Below are 18593 nucleotides of genomic sequence, written 5' to 3'. Positions count from 1 at the left end.
CATTATCAAACTAAACATTTTATCAAACACTTGGTGAGTAATAAAAAAGAACATCATGTAATTGAGAAAATTAAGCAAAATTAGATTTACCCACTATCAATTATCAACAACAACTCAAATAACATACATAAAACATGAAGACATCAATGAATTAATATAAATTCAAAATTGACAAGATCCACAAACTAACGAATTAAGAGAAAATAACTTGTAAGGTTTCTAAGTGAAATTAAAACTAGAGAAAATACAATTAAGGTAACAAAACTGAAATTCAACCAGATTCAATCTAAGAATTAGAACAAAAGATTATTAAAGAATCCTAATGAGGTCGGACCACGATTTGCATTTATAACTTCTTACACCACTCTGGATCTTGTCACTTCAAGTCAGAAAAAGTGTGCATTAGGGAGTAAGGTGCGCTTTCTAACTGTAGTATCCCTTTTATTGTAGATATGGTACAATCTAGGTAGATCGTTTTTGAGTAAGTCGGATATGTTGTAGTAGTTCTTTTCAAAGTCTTAAGTGATTTTGTTGGGATCTTTTCATTTTGGTGTTGGCTTTTCTTTGTCCGATTTTGGCCCAATATAATTTTGGATTAGGACAAGGTCGCCAGTTGAGAAATTTCTTCATATGACCTCCTTATGGCCATTTATGCTTGGGATCTGGCTCTTGAAGTCATACCTCAAGAAAGAGGTCGGACTTTTCTTTGTAAGCTCTAAACTTATCCAACCTTGTTGTGAAGTCCGACCTTTAAAAAAAGTCGAATTTTTCTTTGTGAGCTCTTAAAGAGATCGGATTTTTATTTGTAGACTTGAATCCTCAGAAGAGGTTAGATTTTTTTCATAAATTTGGATCCTTAGAAGAGGTTGGATTTTTCTTTTTAAGCTTGGAAAGAGGTTGAATTTTCTTTCTAAGATTGGAGGTTTTCGACCTCATTGTAGAGTCTGGCCTTTGAAAGAAGTCGGAATTTCTTTCAGATAAGCTTCGAGGTTTTCGATCTCTTTGTAGAGTTGATCATGAAAGACGTCGAATTTTTTTTCATAAACTCCAAAAAGAGGTTGGATTTTTTCTTTGTTGACTCTAAAAGAGGTCAAATTCTTGTTTGTGAGCTTTGAAGTTTTAGACCTCATTGTAGAGTCTAACATTTGAAACAGGTCGGACCTTTTTCGTGGGATCTAAAAGAAGTCGGATTTTTCTTTATCAGCCTGGAGGTTTTTGACCTCATTGTAGAGTCTGACCTTTAAAAGAGGTTGGACTTTTCTGTATGAGCTCTAAAAGAGGTCGAAATTTTCTTTGTAAGCTTGGAGCTTTTCGACCTCATTGTTGAGTCTAACCTTTAAAAGAGGTCGGACTTTTCGCTGTGAGCTCTAAAAGAAGTCGGATTTTGTATAGTATTTTTTGATCTGGAGACTTCTTTGCAATTGCTCAGATGGTTATGTTGATCAGTAGATCCATCACAGGAATCTACGTTGGGATGTTGGAAATTTCTTGGGACCTTTGCACGTAAGACCTCTTTAGAGAAAAGATCGTCCCCTCCGATGAAGACTAAGTCTTTGTCATCCTGACTTCCTTTTTTCCTTGGCTCGGATTCCAAATTTTCTTGGTCTATCTTCAATCTCTCTTCTGTTGTGAAGCTCTTTTCGGAGTTAGCTCTTCGATTCTCTTCGTCGTTATAACTTATTTTCGAAGAAGCCTTCATTTTTTTTTTTGAAGTTGGACGCAATTCATCCTTCTAGATGTTGATCATCCACCATTATCAAGGGTTGAGCTCCAGGTCCCCGGCAACGGCCCCAATATTCCAGGGGTTACCTGAAACTGGACTGATTGGGCTTGAATGGAAGGCTCAAGCGTTGGAGGAATGGGGTCTTCGACTTGTTTTATGTCTAGGAGCCGCCGTCTGAGTTGCGTGTTTGAAAGAATGGGGGGTGGCACCTACAAAGACACTCTGATGCCTAAGTTAGCAAGGGGTAAGTAGGTTTTAGAGTATTAGAAATTAGTTGTACCTGAGTGTATCAGAATATTTATAGGTGATGAACCAATAACCACCGTTGGAGTAGTTTCACTATTAGTGGTGGATAACCATCCCTTTTTTCTAGGGGTTGTTGATATCTCTCTTCTAAAAGTAGGAGAGAGATTCATGGAGGCAGTTACTCACTTAGATAAGTTTGAACTGCCTGTTTTAGTCGGTCCCAACCTCTTAGAAGAGGTCGGATAAGTAGATGAGGCCACTCTTCTTATCTAAGCCTTTTAACTTTATTAGGCATTATTTATATTTTGGGTCAGAATATGAACACTTACCATTATCAAATTTAATTTTCTTTTAATAATTAAAGTTTATCATTCTTGTACAACTTCACTTCTACCCTTAAGTTATATTTAAGGCATACTTTTTATTTCCACTTTGAAATTATGTAATGTATAAAAGTGATTTGTTTATGATCGAAAATATATTTATATGTGCATTTGATTACAATTCCTAATGAATTTAAATGCTTCAGCATGTTTAACATATAATATTTTGATCGCAAATCGATGTATCTTATTTTTTGTATGTGTACCTCTTTTGATAGTATCCAGAAGAATAATTCTACTTCAGATATTGGATTTTGAACAAAGAATATCATAAGATTAACGAGAACTATGTTTACGAAGAAAACGCGTGATTTAAGCTGTATAACTACGCATACCAAGAGATTATTAGTAGACCCATGAACATGGCTCCATGACTGTTCTCCGCTACACCCTTACCGGTTGCAACCCCATCGGCTAATTGACAATTTCCACCACACCATTAGTTACTTTACCATTAGCCAAAAAAGGAGTCACAACCTCACCTAATAGTTCGGCAAAAGGTTGAGGCAGGTTTTGGTCGGCCTTGTGAGGTTGTTCTCATCTATGGGTATAGCCTTACCATAAGAGGTTTAGGGCTTTAAGCAAGTGTTGGAAACTTGGAATCTCTTAACTGTGCAATGTTGTAAGGCATGAATGGGGTTTAACATAAGGCTAGACAGCCAGATAATCTGTTTACACACATTATTATCCACAATTTTGACATCTACACCAATAAATGAGATTAGACCAAACTTCAGTGATATCAACCAAACTTCAATCATATAAATATTTAGGCAAAAATACCCGTCTGCAAACCTTTCTGACTATTTATTATTATTATTATTATTATTTTGGTATCTAGACTATTTAAGAATATATCACTATTTTATTATTTTGAGAGAAAAAAAAATGTCTGACCAAAAGTGGCATATAAATAATTAATTTTAAAATAAGTGATATTTTAGTTATTAGTTTGAAAGAGAATAATAGATATTTTATTTTAGAGTGTTACTTATAACATTTTTGTTTATTTATTTATTTGCAATATTTTCTTATCTCTTTCATTTTAAATGTCTCTTTTCACAAATTCTAGTTTTTTTTTTTAAATAAATTCTCATAATTTCCATGTATTATTGTATTTTGACTTACAATAAAGATAAAAGTAGAAAAAATTTGTGACCAAATAGAAGTTATAAACTGTCCACTATAGCTTAGTATAGAAACTGAAATACATTGCAATGAGATTAATATATTTTATTTGATAAAGATGATGCCACACTGCAATGAGGATCTCCACTGTATATATGTTGCAATGGCAAATTAGATTGTTGATGCTTTTTCTATCAAAATACAATGCAATGACATTAATCCCTATTCTGTAATTTTCTATATGGACACATGAGAGTGTTTAACTTTCTATTGCAGGAGACAGGGTCAAGGGCCACATCTTTAGTAGCCATTTTATTTCCTGGATTCAATATTGCTTCAAGCATTTTCTGGCATGCCTTTGGCAGAAAGCTTTGATCCTTTTCAAACCTTCTACAAGGGCCGATGGATCGGCGGCAAAAGTAATGCGAAGCCAATCTTTTAGCCCGACTGCCGTTCCTGGAAAAGAATGCCAGTTTTGTTTGTTAACAAAATTCAACAGCAAAAGAATCCATAAACCTAAGCTTCTGCAAGAAATTGTACATAATTTGAAAAAACATGCTGGAAATTTTCGGGAAAATTAGAGACATTTAAAATCATTTGAGAGTTTTAGTTATATCAAAAAGTCAAAAAGGGCATAAATGTTAGCTTTGCAGTCTTAGTCTCCCTCAAAATAATTTAGTTAGGCACATAAATTTCCGAATTGTCTAAGTTGTTCCTATAACAGTAACTTATAAGCAAAATCATGCTTTGCAAAAAGAAAAAGGATAATAGAAGATGCACAAAAAACCAAATGAAAGCTTGTTTTGCACAATTGTACCTGGAAGAATGATAACAGATTCCTCCTTTGCAAGTTTGAAACAAAAATCAATATCATTGCTAATATCTTCTAGAAGCGAAATGTTTAGTTTCACCTGCATTTCATTACAAATACATTTTAAAAGACAAGTATAAAAGATTCTACAGCACTCATGCTGTTCTCAAAGAAATAGTATCAACTGTAGTTTCATTCTCAGCTTCTTACCATCATTGCCATGGACCCTTCTGGTTTATGAGGGCAAAAAATGCATGGAATCTCTTCTATCTCTTTACAGCATATATCCGAGGTAAGTCTCAAATTATCGATGGTTTTCTTGAAGAAAGACTCTTCAGTTTGATTAATTATGTGCGGTACAGCCGCCTGCCAAACCAGAAGCACCATCAATCAACTAAAAGAAATAATAGACAAAATAATTATGATTGAAGTTTTAACATATATCAGCGCATTAACAGGATGATGTCCCATAAATTTTAACTTATTTCTTGATAGTTTTCTAGAATTATATCTAGCACAAGAAGCTGCACCCATTATAGGCGTCATGATCTTGTTAAGTTCATTAAATCTTAAGGGTGATGCTAGTTAAACTAAAACCAATAATTTCCGGTGTTGGTGAACCTTGCGTGGTTAGTAAGGATGCAATTTTCACTTTTATTTTTCTCAATACTTTTTCATAACAGCATCTAGCACAAAAGGGTTGCACCCATTACAAGTGAGATGAACCTAGATGTTAAGCCCAATAAATCCTAAGAGTAACACTGGTTAAATTAAAAGTTAAAACTAACATTTTGTATCCTGATATTTGCATCAGACTGCATCAGTGTTAAATGTCTTGTTGGATAGATATCATATTAGTAACAATACAATCTTCTATAGCATCATGTTTCTTCCCTTTCTATTTTTGATTCTCCAATTACAAGCATTGTTGCTATCAAAAGAGGACAGAATATGCAGAGGAAAATGTAAAAACCTGAATGAAGGTGGCCGGACCTCCCAAAAGATCAAAATACTTTTTAATGCGTTCAACTACCTGCATATTGCAAAAGGATTTTGAATATAGAATTGTACAATACAGCACAAACAGAAAGCGGAGAGGCAAATGTAAATAAACAAGACTAGAACAAATAAACAAATAAAACACTATTAGAAATTATATAGAAACAGCTGTCAAACATAGACAAGATTATTAATTGATTCACTTGTTTAAAATAATAAATAGACAGTAATATATCAGTAGCCAGAGAAGTTGAGAATCGTCTAAGATTGACTCATGGAGTTAGTTACCAATATTAACAATATAAAAATACCAAAATGCTAAGAGAGGGAAAATATATAACCTTGGGTTTTTTGAAAGTGGCACTAGGATCAGTTGTCACAAACCAACCAAGCCTCCAACCAGGTACTATCCATCTCTTGGACAAGGACCCAAGAGTGATAACAGGAACAGTAAACCCAAAAACTCCCATTGGAACAAAAGGGTTGGTTCCAAATGCAAGATGACCATAAACTTCATCAGCAATCACAATTGTTCCAATCCGCTTTGCAGTTTGCGCAATCTAAATTGCAATACATGACATAACATAAAACAAATTTCAGTCTCTTTTTTCTGTTTTTTTAATCTTTCTTGCTAATGCTTAAAATCTCAACCAAAATATGGAGCAGTGTGCATAAAATACTTTGTGAGTACCAACAAACTTGTGCTTTATTTAACTAACCTTTTCCAAGTGATCATAAGTGTACACATTTCCACAGGGATTTCCTGGGTTTATGATCACCAATGCAACAGTGTTCTGATCCGCAAGAGCCTCGACGGCATCAAGATCAACCTCCCAGCCTTTTTCAGGAAGCAGATCATAGTGCCTCACTTCAACTTGTCTAAATGCGGCACAGAGTTCGTATATTGGGAAGCCTGGTCTCGGCAGCAGGATGTTTGCACCGGGGCGTGCAAGCATCGCCACCGAGACATCGATGGCCTGCGTGCACCCGCACGTGATGAAAACATCATCTGAAGATAGCTGGTAAGGGAGATCACGTGACAGATACTCAGCAATTTCTCTGTCATAAAGATTCAAGCAACTTTTAGACCAGTTTTACCAGAATATTATTTTCGAAAAAAAAAATGGTTCCTTAGAAGAGATTTACATTTTATCAATGAGTCTTTCTTCCGAAAGACACAAATCCCAAGTAAATCTTACCAATTGCATGAAAGTACGATTGGAATTTTAGGATAGGATTCAGAATCTATGATGCCTTTTTCTTAGTTATACAATCACAAAGATTCATAGGAACTTAAAATAACAACTATTGAAGCTAATTAGGAAAACCCAACCGCAAGAAATCGAGCGAGAAATTTTACTTGCAAAACTGAATTTTGCATTAACTGAATTTTAAAATGGATTGACGGAGTAAAATAAATATATCTCTATATGAATATTCCCACGTATCTAAAAAACCTAAAGAAATAGATAAAAGAGAAAAGACAGGGAACTGGTCTTCCCTACCACCAAGGCAACAATTAACTAATATTTTCTTTCCCTTTTTTAATAAAGACAATTCAAATCTTTAATATAAATAATCAAACAATAGGAAAATCCACTAGATTAATTAATGAGAAAGAGACGCATCGAAGTAGGTGATAATTGAGAATTGAGGAGAATGCAAAAGGGGAAGGTTAAAAGTACTCACTGCCTGGTCTGAGGGAGGCCAGCAGTGGGAGCATAGCCATGAAACTTGTGAGAGAGAAGGGTGTCAGCAACAGCTTCTTCAGAGACATTTGTGGTGTGAAAACATGAATACAGTGTTGGGTCACCCATGCCAAGAGAAATCACTCTCTTATTATTCTCACCATCGTTTTTCTCATCATCAATGCTTTGCATTAGAAGGCTCAGAATTCCCTTTATGGTGATAGTTGAAGTTGCCTTTGATTCATAGTTCACAGCTGCAACACCATTACCATTACCACCATTTTCCATGGCTATCTGTCTCTTTCTTTTTGTGGTCTCTGATGTGTGGGTGTAACCACTTACCACTGCCTTCTTGGGAGCGTGGAGACTCTGCCAGACGCACGTTTATAGAGAAAATTATGGACCCGTATTTATTTATTTAAAAAATAAAAGAAATATATCAAATTATAAATTTACACCCTATATCAAATTATATAATATTATATTACTAAAATAATTATTTTTATATTAATTAAATAAATAATTATAAAAAATATAAAATATTTTACACTAAAAACATTTTATACATAATCAATAAAATAATTATTTTTTATATTAATTTTATAAATATTCATAAAAATAATATAATTAAATTATTATATAAAATATTTTATATTACCAATTTATCAAAATTAAACTCTAATTTTAATTACCAATCCGACCATAATGACTTACTATATATAAATATACAACAGCCAAAAAAATAATATCTCCCATATTCTTTTAAAATTATAGGATAAATTATTTTATATATATATTATTTATAATAAATTATTTTGTATTTTTTATCACATTAAATAATCTAAGATGAGAACTATAAAGAGAATGAAAAAGAAGAACAGAAGAGGGAAAATTTTGAAAAAATATATATATTAAAGAAAAGAAAGATAAATGAAAAAAAAAACGAGTCAGTCCTTTTATGATTTGTGAAAAGAGTCAAATATAATTTTGTTTAAAATATATTTTGTACCAAATTTTCTCCTCGTATTTGATCATAACATTTTGTAATTATTAACTATATTTTCGTTGTTGAAATAGTTTATTTGTAACAAGAATGCAAGAATAGTTTGATTAACAGTATATTTGTTATTGTATTTAAAAAATAAATATATAGATCAATAAATATTAATTAATATCTATTATACGTTAGTTTTTTATGGTGTCTCTCAATGAAAAATTAATTTATCCTAGATTTGAATATGCTGCTATCTGATAAATTATTATATATAAAATAAATTTTAACTCTAAAATATTTACTTAAAAAAATGAGTGAATTGGTCTTTCGATTATTCCAAATTGAATGTAGTAATAGTTATTTTAACTTTTAAGAACATCTTCAATGTTAATTTTAATTTTAATTTTATTTTAAATATTTGTAAAACTATTTATCATAAATAAATAATAATTTGTCGAACTTGTTCTTTCAATGTTTAATTTCGATTCAATTAGAATTTTATATTATTTTATTAACATAATTATATAAATAATAAAATTTTATTGATTTTCTATTAAGATAATATCATTTTTATTTTATCAATTAACCTCAACACAAATTTTAATTTTAATTTTAAATTAATTTATTTTTAAAAAATATTTTTTTATTAAAAATAATATTTTAAAAACACCTTATTACAAATGCTCTAACGTACGTTCAGAATCACTGGTTCCTATTTTATTTGTTGGTAATAATTAAAAGTTTGGTTTTCCCTAGTCACCCAAAAAAAAAGGGTTTAGTTTCCCTAATACCGCACGACACATATTATGTCGTTGTCCTTTGCATGAAACAAAATTCCGTCATTTCGTGTTTTTTATTTTTTTCATTTATTTATTTATTTTTTGAAGTAAAGAGCTCAACACACAAAGTAGAGTAATAGAGCAAATCAGAACAACACATAAAACCAGAAACAACACCAGACCACTCAGCGGACATGACAATTTCTAGTTATCTTCGGCAATGTCATCAACAACCAAAGAGTTCACCACCAAACCATTCTTCAGAAAATTCGAAAGACCTGTTTAGAATTTCTTCCACACTAGATACTTAATTTTTGAAAATTCTACGATTCCTTTCTAGTCAAATTATCCATATAAGTTATAACAGCAAAAAATCCAATGAACTACCACTTCTTTTCATCCTTCCACACTAAATCAGTCGTCCAACTTAAAAAGTACTTCTTTATTTTTTATTTTTTATTGTTTATTGTTTTTTTTAGAAGGCTTTTTATCCCTTTAGAAACTACAAAACATTACCTTCTTGCATTGTGATCTTAAAAAATTTTGGGAGCTCTGTCACCAATGGACCTCAATCTTTGATCGATGCTTAATTTCGGTAAAATTTGTTAAATGATGTTTATTATATATGGATTATTGTAATTTAATTAATAATTATATTAATAAAAATATATATCCTATCTAATTTTATAAAAGGAAGTGTAACATTTAGTTACAATTATTTCCATATATTACTAATTTTTAAATCATGATTACAAACTATTTATATAAGACAAATTTGTTCAATTTATATGATTTTAACGGTTATAAATATAATTCACAATCAAGATAACAGTTGCCAAATTAATTTCGATTAGTCGAACGGTCAGTTTATTTTTTTATTTAAATAAATATTAAAAGTTTGAATTTTATTTTATATATATAGTAATTTATTAATTAATAATAAATTTTTAAATAAAATTTAAATTTATAATATATTAATCTTTAATCTATAGGATTGAAAAATATCATCAATAACAAAAAAAAAATAACGGTTGCCCTGAGGGAAGTGAAAAGAATTATGAATAATTGAATACTATATGTCAAACGAATTTTCTACCATCTAATTAAATTCACGATCAAGATAAGTGTTTTACTTCTTAATTCCTCTTAAAAATAGTGTATTTAAGGTGATAAAATTTTTGTGTTCGTCATAAAAAAATTTTCTGAATTTATTACAAAAAATTTTGGTACAGTTTATTTTCATATAATCTTTTACAAACATACTAAAAAAGATTTTTTATTCTTAAATTTTAATAATTTTATATCAAGTGAATTTTTTTTAAAATATTTTATTGTGAATGACCGCATTATTTTAAAAATAAAAAAATTTAAAGATTAAATTTTATTTTAAATTTTTTGTGTATTTTCTAAATATTTATTTAAATATTGTCACAAAAATTCGAATCAAATAGATACGTTGTTTGCACCTTTTAAATATTTATTCACTTCTACCATTTATACTAATAAAAAAGACCATATTATTTAAAAAAAAGATCAATTAAATATTGCCACTTGTATGACCCATTAAATAAACATTAGAACATTGTTATCACAACGTAGAAGTTAAACCCTATTTTGGTCTTTAAGATTGGCGAATTGTACCTTTTAGTTATTGGCTTTTCAATTGCTATAATTTGATCCCTTCAGATTCAACAAAGTGTATCAATATAGTTCTTCATGTATTTTTTATCACCGAAATTTAATGCCATTAGTGAGATAATTCAAACCACCTTACCATGCTAAACATATTAAAATGATGTAATAAGAATTTTGGTGCTAAAAAAGCATTAAAGGACATCATTTGAAAAAAGACCAAATTATAATAATTAAAAAATCAGAAATTAAATTAGTACAACTCGTCAATTTCAAGAATTAAAATAGGACTTAACTCACAAAATGATGATAAAATCTCAATCAAACTAAATAAGATATACTCATTTATACTCTTACATGTTATTACTCTATTTTTATCTTATCAATTTGATAAAAAAAATAAATAAATCCAAACCAATTTAACGTAAATTTTTTTCTTAATTATTTACAAAATTCTAATTCTCTTTCAATCCAAATGCACAGCATTTTCAATTTTCATGTCTATACAATTTTAATTTTTTCATTGTAATTTTTTTTTTCAAATCTAATGAGCCAAAATATAAATATCTCAAACATGTAATGTCTTTTTTTAATATTATTATGCTTAATTAAATAATAATTAAAAAATATTTTAAAGTCTGTTTTTATTAATGTGTAATATTTTTAAATATAGTATATAATTATTAATTGAGTAATTTATAATTTTTATTTGAATTATTTTTTTATAATTTAATTTAAAATATTTAAAATGATTAAAAATAATATAAATTTTAAATTGAATTGATGAGATTAAATATTAAAATGACAAAATTTATATTAAATTTTAAACTATTTTTTATAATATATAATTCTACAAATATCTATATAGTATTTTATAAAATTTAATATAAAATTAAACTAAAACCAGAGATGTTCCATTCTTGAAGGTGTGTTATTGTTCATCGTGTTGCATACGTGGCTAAGAATTGCACACTACGATTCAGTAATGCATGAGAAAAATCAACTTGCACGACCCAGTTCAAGTAAGATTGAAAATAACAAAAAAACACTTGCATATATCTTTTGATTCGTTTATCCTGGACAATCTCTGATTTCGCAAGTTGATTATAGGTGACGCGTAGATGCAATGCATGTGTGAGGATTTGATTTGAAAAAAAAATTATGTATTTTTCATTTCCAGTAAATATTTTATATTTTAATTAACAGATTGAAAATGGTTTTAAATATTTTTTTATTATAAATTAAATCAGTTAATCACTCAAAAATATATCTTGCTGACAGTTATGACATTCATAATTAAAAATAGAACAAAATTATAAAATTAATTAAAGATAGAAAATTAGTTTGAAGTTTGATATAATTAAAATAATATTTATCAACATCTTGGTAAAGTTTGACTGTAATAAGCAAATAAATAATATTTTCAAGCTTAAAACTAAAATATATTATTAGTGGATCCAATTAGTCGGTACTATGTACTAACATAAGTCAGTACAAATAGATAAGATTTCTGTGTTCCTTATTTTGTGTGATTTTAGAAAGTAAAACGTGTTATTATTATGATTTCATGTTTAATTTTAAGAGATTTTGTAATAAAAAAATCAATTACATTACTTTTAAGGTACATTTGAATAAAGTGTTTTAAAATTTAGCGAATTTCAAACACATGAAAATTTATGTTTCAATTAAATTTTATTCACCTTAAACATTTTTAGTTTGGATGAAGTAATAATTGTGTTACTTGCATAAATATTTTTTCTTCTTTGTTGGTTTTGGCAAACGTTAGTGTTACAAAATATACATTCTTTCACAAAATATTTTATTATAAAATAATAAAACGTATGCCATAATATATCTGAGCGTATTCGCCCTTCTTTCTTTGGGTAGTTTGTGTAAAATTTAAGAGTAAATAGTCAAATTAGTCCCTAAAAAATTATCGATTTTTAAATTAATTCTCGAAAAATTAAATTAGTTAAAATTATTTTCAAAAAATTTAAAATTAATCATGTTAGTCCCTTCGTTTACCTTTTATTTATTCTGCTAGTAATGACATTAAATTTTACTTATGTGGTTATTAGTGTATCATGTCGGCATGACAGATTACTGTACAATGGTTGATAACAAGATATATTTAAAGATTTATGTCAAATTAGTCCTAAAGAAAATAAAGTCTAATCTCATAGTTTTTGGTCATAGACTTCTAACCCAATACACAAATCCATTTACCCACCCATACTCCCTACCCACCCGACCTACCTTCTAACCCAGCTGAAGAGATGTGTGCCATCTCCATTCTCCTTCTCTCTGAAACTCCAGGATCATGTCGTGCCGCACGAACCACTGCTCTTCCCTCTCTAGTTTAAACCCCAATATACTCATCTTTACAAACCTGCCTTCGCTTCTTCTAGCTTTCACTGTCATCACCACTTCACTTTTCTTTGCCGAAGTGACGTTTTTCGGACTAAGTTATCGCCGTCTGAACTCGATCCCTAACGAAAAAAGATTGGCCAAAAATCCTCTTCAAATCGGTTCCCTCCACACAAATGGCGATGGTAGATGGCGATTGACTTTGCGAGCTCGATGGAGCAGTGTGCATCTTCTTCTTTCCCCTTTAGGGTTTTACAGAATCAACTTTGACCCCATTTTTTCTTCCCAACCACCGTCGTCACCAGTGACCATGCACCGTATCCCGCAATGACACCATTTTCTGTCACGAATTTCAATTTCTCGTCCTACACTCAAAATTATCACGCTAACATAGTATGCTTTTTTATCACTTGATTTTATTGTTGAGATCCTAGGCCCAATGTATTATGAGCTCTCAGGTTTTTAATTCAATGGATTTGTGTCAAAATCTCTAGCTCAATGGGCGTATCGAACCTACCATTGCAAAGAATAAACCCTAATCCCCTATTTGCTTGACCAACATTTTTGCGAAAATGTCACCTTGTCGTCATCGGTCTGCACTAATGGTCGTCATTCAACGCTTATTCTTTGTGGAGATGAGAACCAAAAAAGAAGGATGAGATTAGAGAAGTTTTGTTCTGAGAAGAAGGATGGAATGGAATGAAATGGAATGGAAGAGAGTGAGATAACGAAGCATTATGAAGGGATGACTCAAACTAAACGATGTCGTTTCACTTTTGCTGACATGTCACAGTAACGGCTGCGTAAGCAAATGGTAACGTCGTTGGTGATATAATAGACGGAAGGACTAATGTGATAAATTTTATATTTTTTTAGGGACGATTTTGATTAATTTAATCTTTCGGGGATCAATTTAGAGATTGGGTGACCTTTTAGGGATCAATTTGACTATTTACTCTAAAATCTAGACTATTCATCTATAAAAAAATAATTATAAATTATGGTGATATTTTTTCTATGTGGCCTAAATACATGCACACTCCATAGTCCATCCAACTAAGAATAAAGGTGGCAATATGTACTCTATTCGCAAAAATTCAACCCGATCTAATCTGATCGAGTAGGATTGCCAACTTGATCTGCAGTGGATAGAGTGCGAGTAAGATTTTCGTGCGGGACGGGTAGAATACAGGTTGAGCTTCAATTCTACTCGACCAAACTATATATGTATATGTTATATATTTATAAAAATATGTTTCAAGTGGATTTTGAACTAAAGATCTATTACTAAATACAAAAGATCCTTAACTACTAAGAAAAGATCATTAATTGATAGTTTAATATATTTTTACATAAAAACCAATTCTATTTTAGATTATCGTCAAGTTATATAATAATGTTGCATTTTTTAGTAACTGGCGAATAGTCGGGTACCCACGAGTTAAAAAATGATAGAATTAGGGTTGGAATATTCTCAACTCACAAGTAAGATTATTATTAGATCAAAATCATATCCTATCCTACCCATTGTCACTCCTAACTAAAAACACATAACCAAATATATTATTTATTTTTCCTAAAGTTTTAAGCCCGACTAAACAAAAAATTAAGGTTATTTTTGTTCAATATATAACAACAAAAATTTGTCCCTAATCAAATGAGATGTGTATTTTAGCACCACCTTTTCCTTCTCCTTTTTGTCTGTTTTGATTTTTGGAAGTTACAATGTAGAACACGATCTCTTTGTGACAGAAGACAGAGTGACAGACATTAGCTATGAGACGTAACCTCGAACGATGAGAAACTTAGAATTTTGTTTCTCTTTGTTGGTATTATAATATGACTAATGAGACCAGTTGGGCTTATACAATATACATACGTACCTACATGTATCTTCGTGGGACACGCAAAATGTAATTTCTTTAGATAATATATCAAAACGATTTTGTTAGAAACCAAAACCTTTTTAAACAACAATCACCTAACAAAATAACGAATAACAGATAAAAGTTAAGGGATAAAAGGAAAAAATTTTAAAAAATAAACATTGGCGATTTATCCTTTCACAAGTATTATCATACTTAACTTGAAAGGTCTGTTTCTTATAAGGGAAAAAAAAAAAAGAAACAATAGAAAATGTCCCTATGATACAATATAATAGTAATATTGCCTACTAATTCATATTTCTTTTATTCGTGTTATATTAAAAAAGGACTATCCTACATATAAATTAAAATTAGTTATCAAAATCAATCACTAGTATAAAATATATGTCGAAATACAAATATAGATTAAAAATAAATTAAATCACACATGTATTCAATTCATACACAAATACATTAGTAACTAATTTTAATGGCTGATTTTAATGTACAAATAATATTTTTAATTAAAAAAATGATAATAAAGACAAAATTCATGACAAACACATACAGCCTAGAAATGGAATTACATACGGCATAAAAGAAGAAAAAAAATGAAATAGAAGAAGAAAAATACGTGAGAGAAAACAAAATAGATGAAGTATATTGTGTCTATAACTAGAGGGAAAAATTTTCATAATAATATCATCTTAATTTTTTCCGTCGCAAAATATACGCATTTAGAACAGTACCTGGCTATATATAGGCGCCTGGAGATTCCGAGCAAGAAAGTCTTCTTCGAAGTTTCAACGTGCTTTTTGAGAGAATTCCCTATTAATTATATATGGTCTATGGTTTCTGGGAAATCACTTTTGCTTTCATTACCCACTTACTCCTCTCTATCCCCACAATCACACGATTTATTTATTGTTGGGTTGTTACGTCCCAAGTTCTGACACGGAACATGAACACCAATTGTTTACAAGTTTATTAATAAAATAAATATATAACATAAAAAAGAAAGTGTTATAAGTGATATAACATTACGGAAATTCCATTGGTATATATCTTAATTTCTCTTAAATAAAATCAGATAAGTTTGGTGATTCATCGTCCTATCATATTTGCCATGCATATGATGGTGACCAATTGCACAAGGACGATAGGATATTGCATGATCTTCAACCTAATAAGTGTACTCTACGACACTTTGTCCATCCATGCTACATGCTGGAGGACTCATCATTCTTATCATTTTAAACCAAAAGGGATATGTATGTGATGCACGTTGCCACGAAGCCTTCTATTTTGTCTTTTTAGTCAAAAGTTTCTCCTATATAATTTTATTGGGCATATGTCAGGGAAATTTGAAGTTCTGAAAATAAAATAAAAAAGAAGAAAGATGTTGAGTGATTAAGTTTTTTTTTAAATAATTATTTGTACTCATAAATTTTGTAAATACTGATAAAAAATATAGGTTTTGAATAATAAAAATATCCACATTTAAAATTTTTGTTGTCTTTATAATAAAATTTTTAAATTATCTCATTTTTTTTATCTTCAATTTCAATTTCACCGCTATTTTTTTTTTCTAAATTTTAAATTTTTACATCTTTTTATTTATCCTAATTTTTTATGCCTAACCCCAAAGTTAAATAGACACTTTTAGCACTTCTCAGTCCAAAAAAAAAAGAAAAGAATGAAAAGAAATAGGGAAGGTAAAAAGAGAAGAAGGGAAAAAAAACCAAAAAATAAGAAAGAAAAAAAGAGAGACGAATATATATATATGAGAGAGTGTATATGTGAGAGAGAAAAGAATGAAAAGAAATAGAGAAGGTAAGAAGAGAAGAAGAAAGAAAGAAAAAAAGAAAGTCGAAAATAGAGAACGTAGGGGTAGAGGGAGGAGTTGCCGCTACCAAGAAATGAGAGAGAGAGAGAGAGAGAGAGTTCTGCCGTTGTCAATCTACTTTATTGCAGTTTCTGTCAGGGTTTGCCTTCTGGAAGAGAGAGAGAGAGAGAGAGAGAGAGTTCTGCCGTTGTCAATCTACTTTATTGCAGTTTCTGTCAGGGTTTGCCTTCTGGAAGATGGTCGATGAGGGATAAAAGATGACAAATTAACAACAAACAGAGGAAAGATGACAAATTAACAACAAACAGAGGAGTCGCTGGAGCGCGCTGCCATCAATGACGGAGTTGTCCAAAACCCCCCCCCCCCCACAGAATTAAAAGGTGTTGTCAGTTTTTCACTTCCTTTCATCTCCTCTTTGTTGGTATGTTGTGTCCTCATCGTTGATCTCCATCTCTGATCAATATTTATTTTAGGTTCTTGGTTTATGATTTTGTTCTAATGTTGGTTTATGATTTTTGCTCCTTGTTTCTTGGTTTATTTTAATTTTATTATTTTTTTGGTTTATTCTGGAGTTCGCTATTGTCAGTGATAGAGTTGTCCAAAACCACATTAAACTCCACTTTTCTAATGTCTGAGTTTAAATTCTGCTTTCTTTCTTTTTATTCTACTTGAATATAACTACGGATTTGTTGAGGTAGTTGATGTCGATGCCGTCATGGTGGCGGGATAGTGGTGGAGTAGCAAAGAAGAGAGAAGGTGGTCAAGATGATGACAATAGAACATTGTGAAAATTTAGAATTTGGGAATGAAGAGAGAAGGGTGGAGTTGAGATTGAAGATAAAGAGTGGGGATAATTTGAAAATTTTATTAAAAAGTCAACAAAAATTAGGATTTAAATACTTTTATCACGAAGTCTATTTTTTATGGATATAAATGTTAGTATTTTTTATGGGTATTGTTCACACCCTGGCCTAAATAACAAAGCCAGGCCCGAATCAAGTTAAAAGGCCCAATCCAGCAGATTGGCCTCTACGGCTTGTCCGACTTCCTTCAAACAGGTCGGGTTCGACGTAAGCAGGCACTTAACATTTATCTAATGAATAACTGCCTCCGTAAATCTCTCTCCCACTTCTAGAAGAGATATCTCAACAACTCTAAGATAAAGGGATGGTTATCCATCATCAGAAGTGGAACTACCTCAACGGTGGTTATCGGCTCACCTCCTATAAATACCCTGACACACTCAGGTACATCTAAGTTCCAATATTTTCTAAACCTGCTTACCCCTTTGCTGACTTAGGCATCAGAGTGTCTTTGCAGGTACCACCCCCACTCCTTCAAATACATAACTTGGACGGCGGCTCCTAGAATGTAGTACAAGTCGGTGACCACCATCCATTTAAATTTGGGCCTTCCCTTACGGTCCAATCCACTAGTTTCAGGTAAAGTCCTAGAACATTGGCGCCATTGCCGGGGACTCGGAGATCAACGCACAATGGCGGATGACCAGCATGAAGACGGACACACTGCATCTGATTCCGATCAAGAGCATTAGGACGCGATCAATAACGACCAAGCAATAATACATCTACTAGGAGCAGAGGGATCGCGTGGTGAAGGCCCCTCGAATACCCAGAGATAAAAAAAGTCTCCTCTGAGATTCATCAGCTCAGAAAGGAGGGGCAACCTCATTCCATCGATCTCATGGGGTTACTACATCGCCATCAAGGTTGGCTCGAGCAACTAGAACAAGAGCTGGAGCGACAGCGTGAGGCAGAGAGGAGTCTCAGGAAGGAAATCGAGTGACGAAAAGAGCTTGAAGAAAAGCTCTCGAAGCTGGAACCCAACCTCCAAAATATGGATTCTCGCGCAGATCGGGAGGATACCCCTTTGGGGGAAGAAGACCCATTCACTAAGGATATCACGAGGGCTAAAGTTCCCAAGAACTTCAAAAGTTCTGACGTGAACCTATATCACGGGACAACCGATCTGAAGCATCACCTCTGTAACTTCAAAAATCGAATGTACTCAGTCGATGCATCGAATGCTACTCGCTGCAAGGCCTTTTCAATGACTTTAACAAAGACAGCCATGAAGTGGTTCGATAGCCTCCCCCCTAGTTCGGTCACCAG

General features: G+C 31.3%; 1 protein-coding gene across 1 annotated transcript; it reads right to left on the bottom strand.

Annotated features, from left to right (window-relative positions):
• Positions 1-3560: 3560 nt before the first annotated feature.
• On the bottom strand, positions 3561-15563 carry LOC130969664 (probable aminotransferase TAT2). The gene is made up of 8 exons (XM_057895504.1): positions 15365-15563; positions 6980-7347; positions 6010-6349; positions 5632-5850; positions 5265-5324; positions 4502-4657; positions 4298-4391; positions 3561-3936 (listed from the first exon to the last, which is right to left on the bottom strand). Exons 2-8 carry the CDS (start codon positions 7264-7266, stop codon positions 3806-3808), a joined length of 1287 nt encoding a protein of 428 aa, XP_057751487.1. The 5' UTR covers positions 7267-7347; positions 15365-15563; the 3' UTR covers positions 3561-3805.
• Between the last annotated feature and the right edge of the window lie 3030 nt (positions 15564-18593).

The sequence above is a fragment of the Arachis stenosperma genome, chromosome 3, assembly GCF_014773155.1.
Source record: "Arachis stenosperma cultivar V10309 chromosome 3, arast.V10309.gnm1.PFL2, whole genome shotgun sequence".
Taxonomy (NCBI): Eukaryota; Viridiplantae; Streptophyta; class Magnoliopsida; order Fabales; family Fabaceae; genus Arachis; species Arachis stenosperma.
The sequence above is the reverse complement of the archived record's forward strand: the minus strand, read 5'-3'. Positions and strand labels throughout refer to the sequence as shown.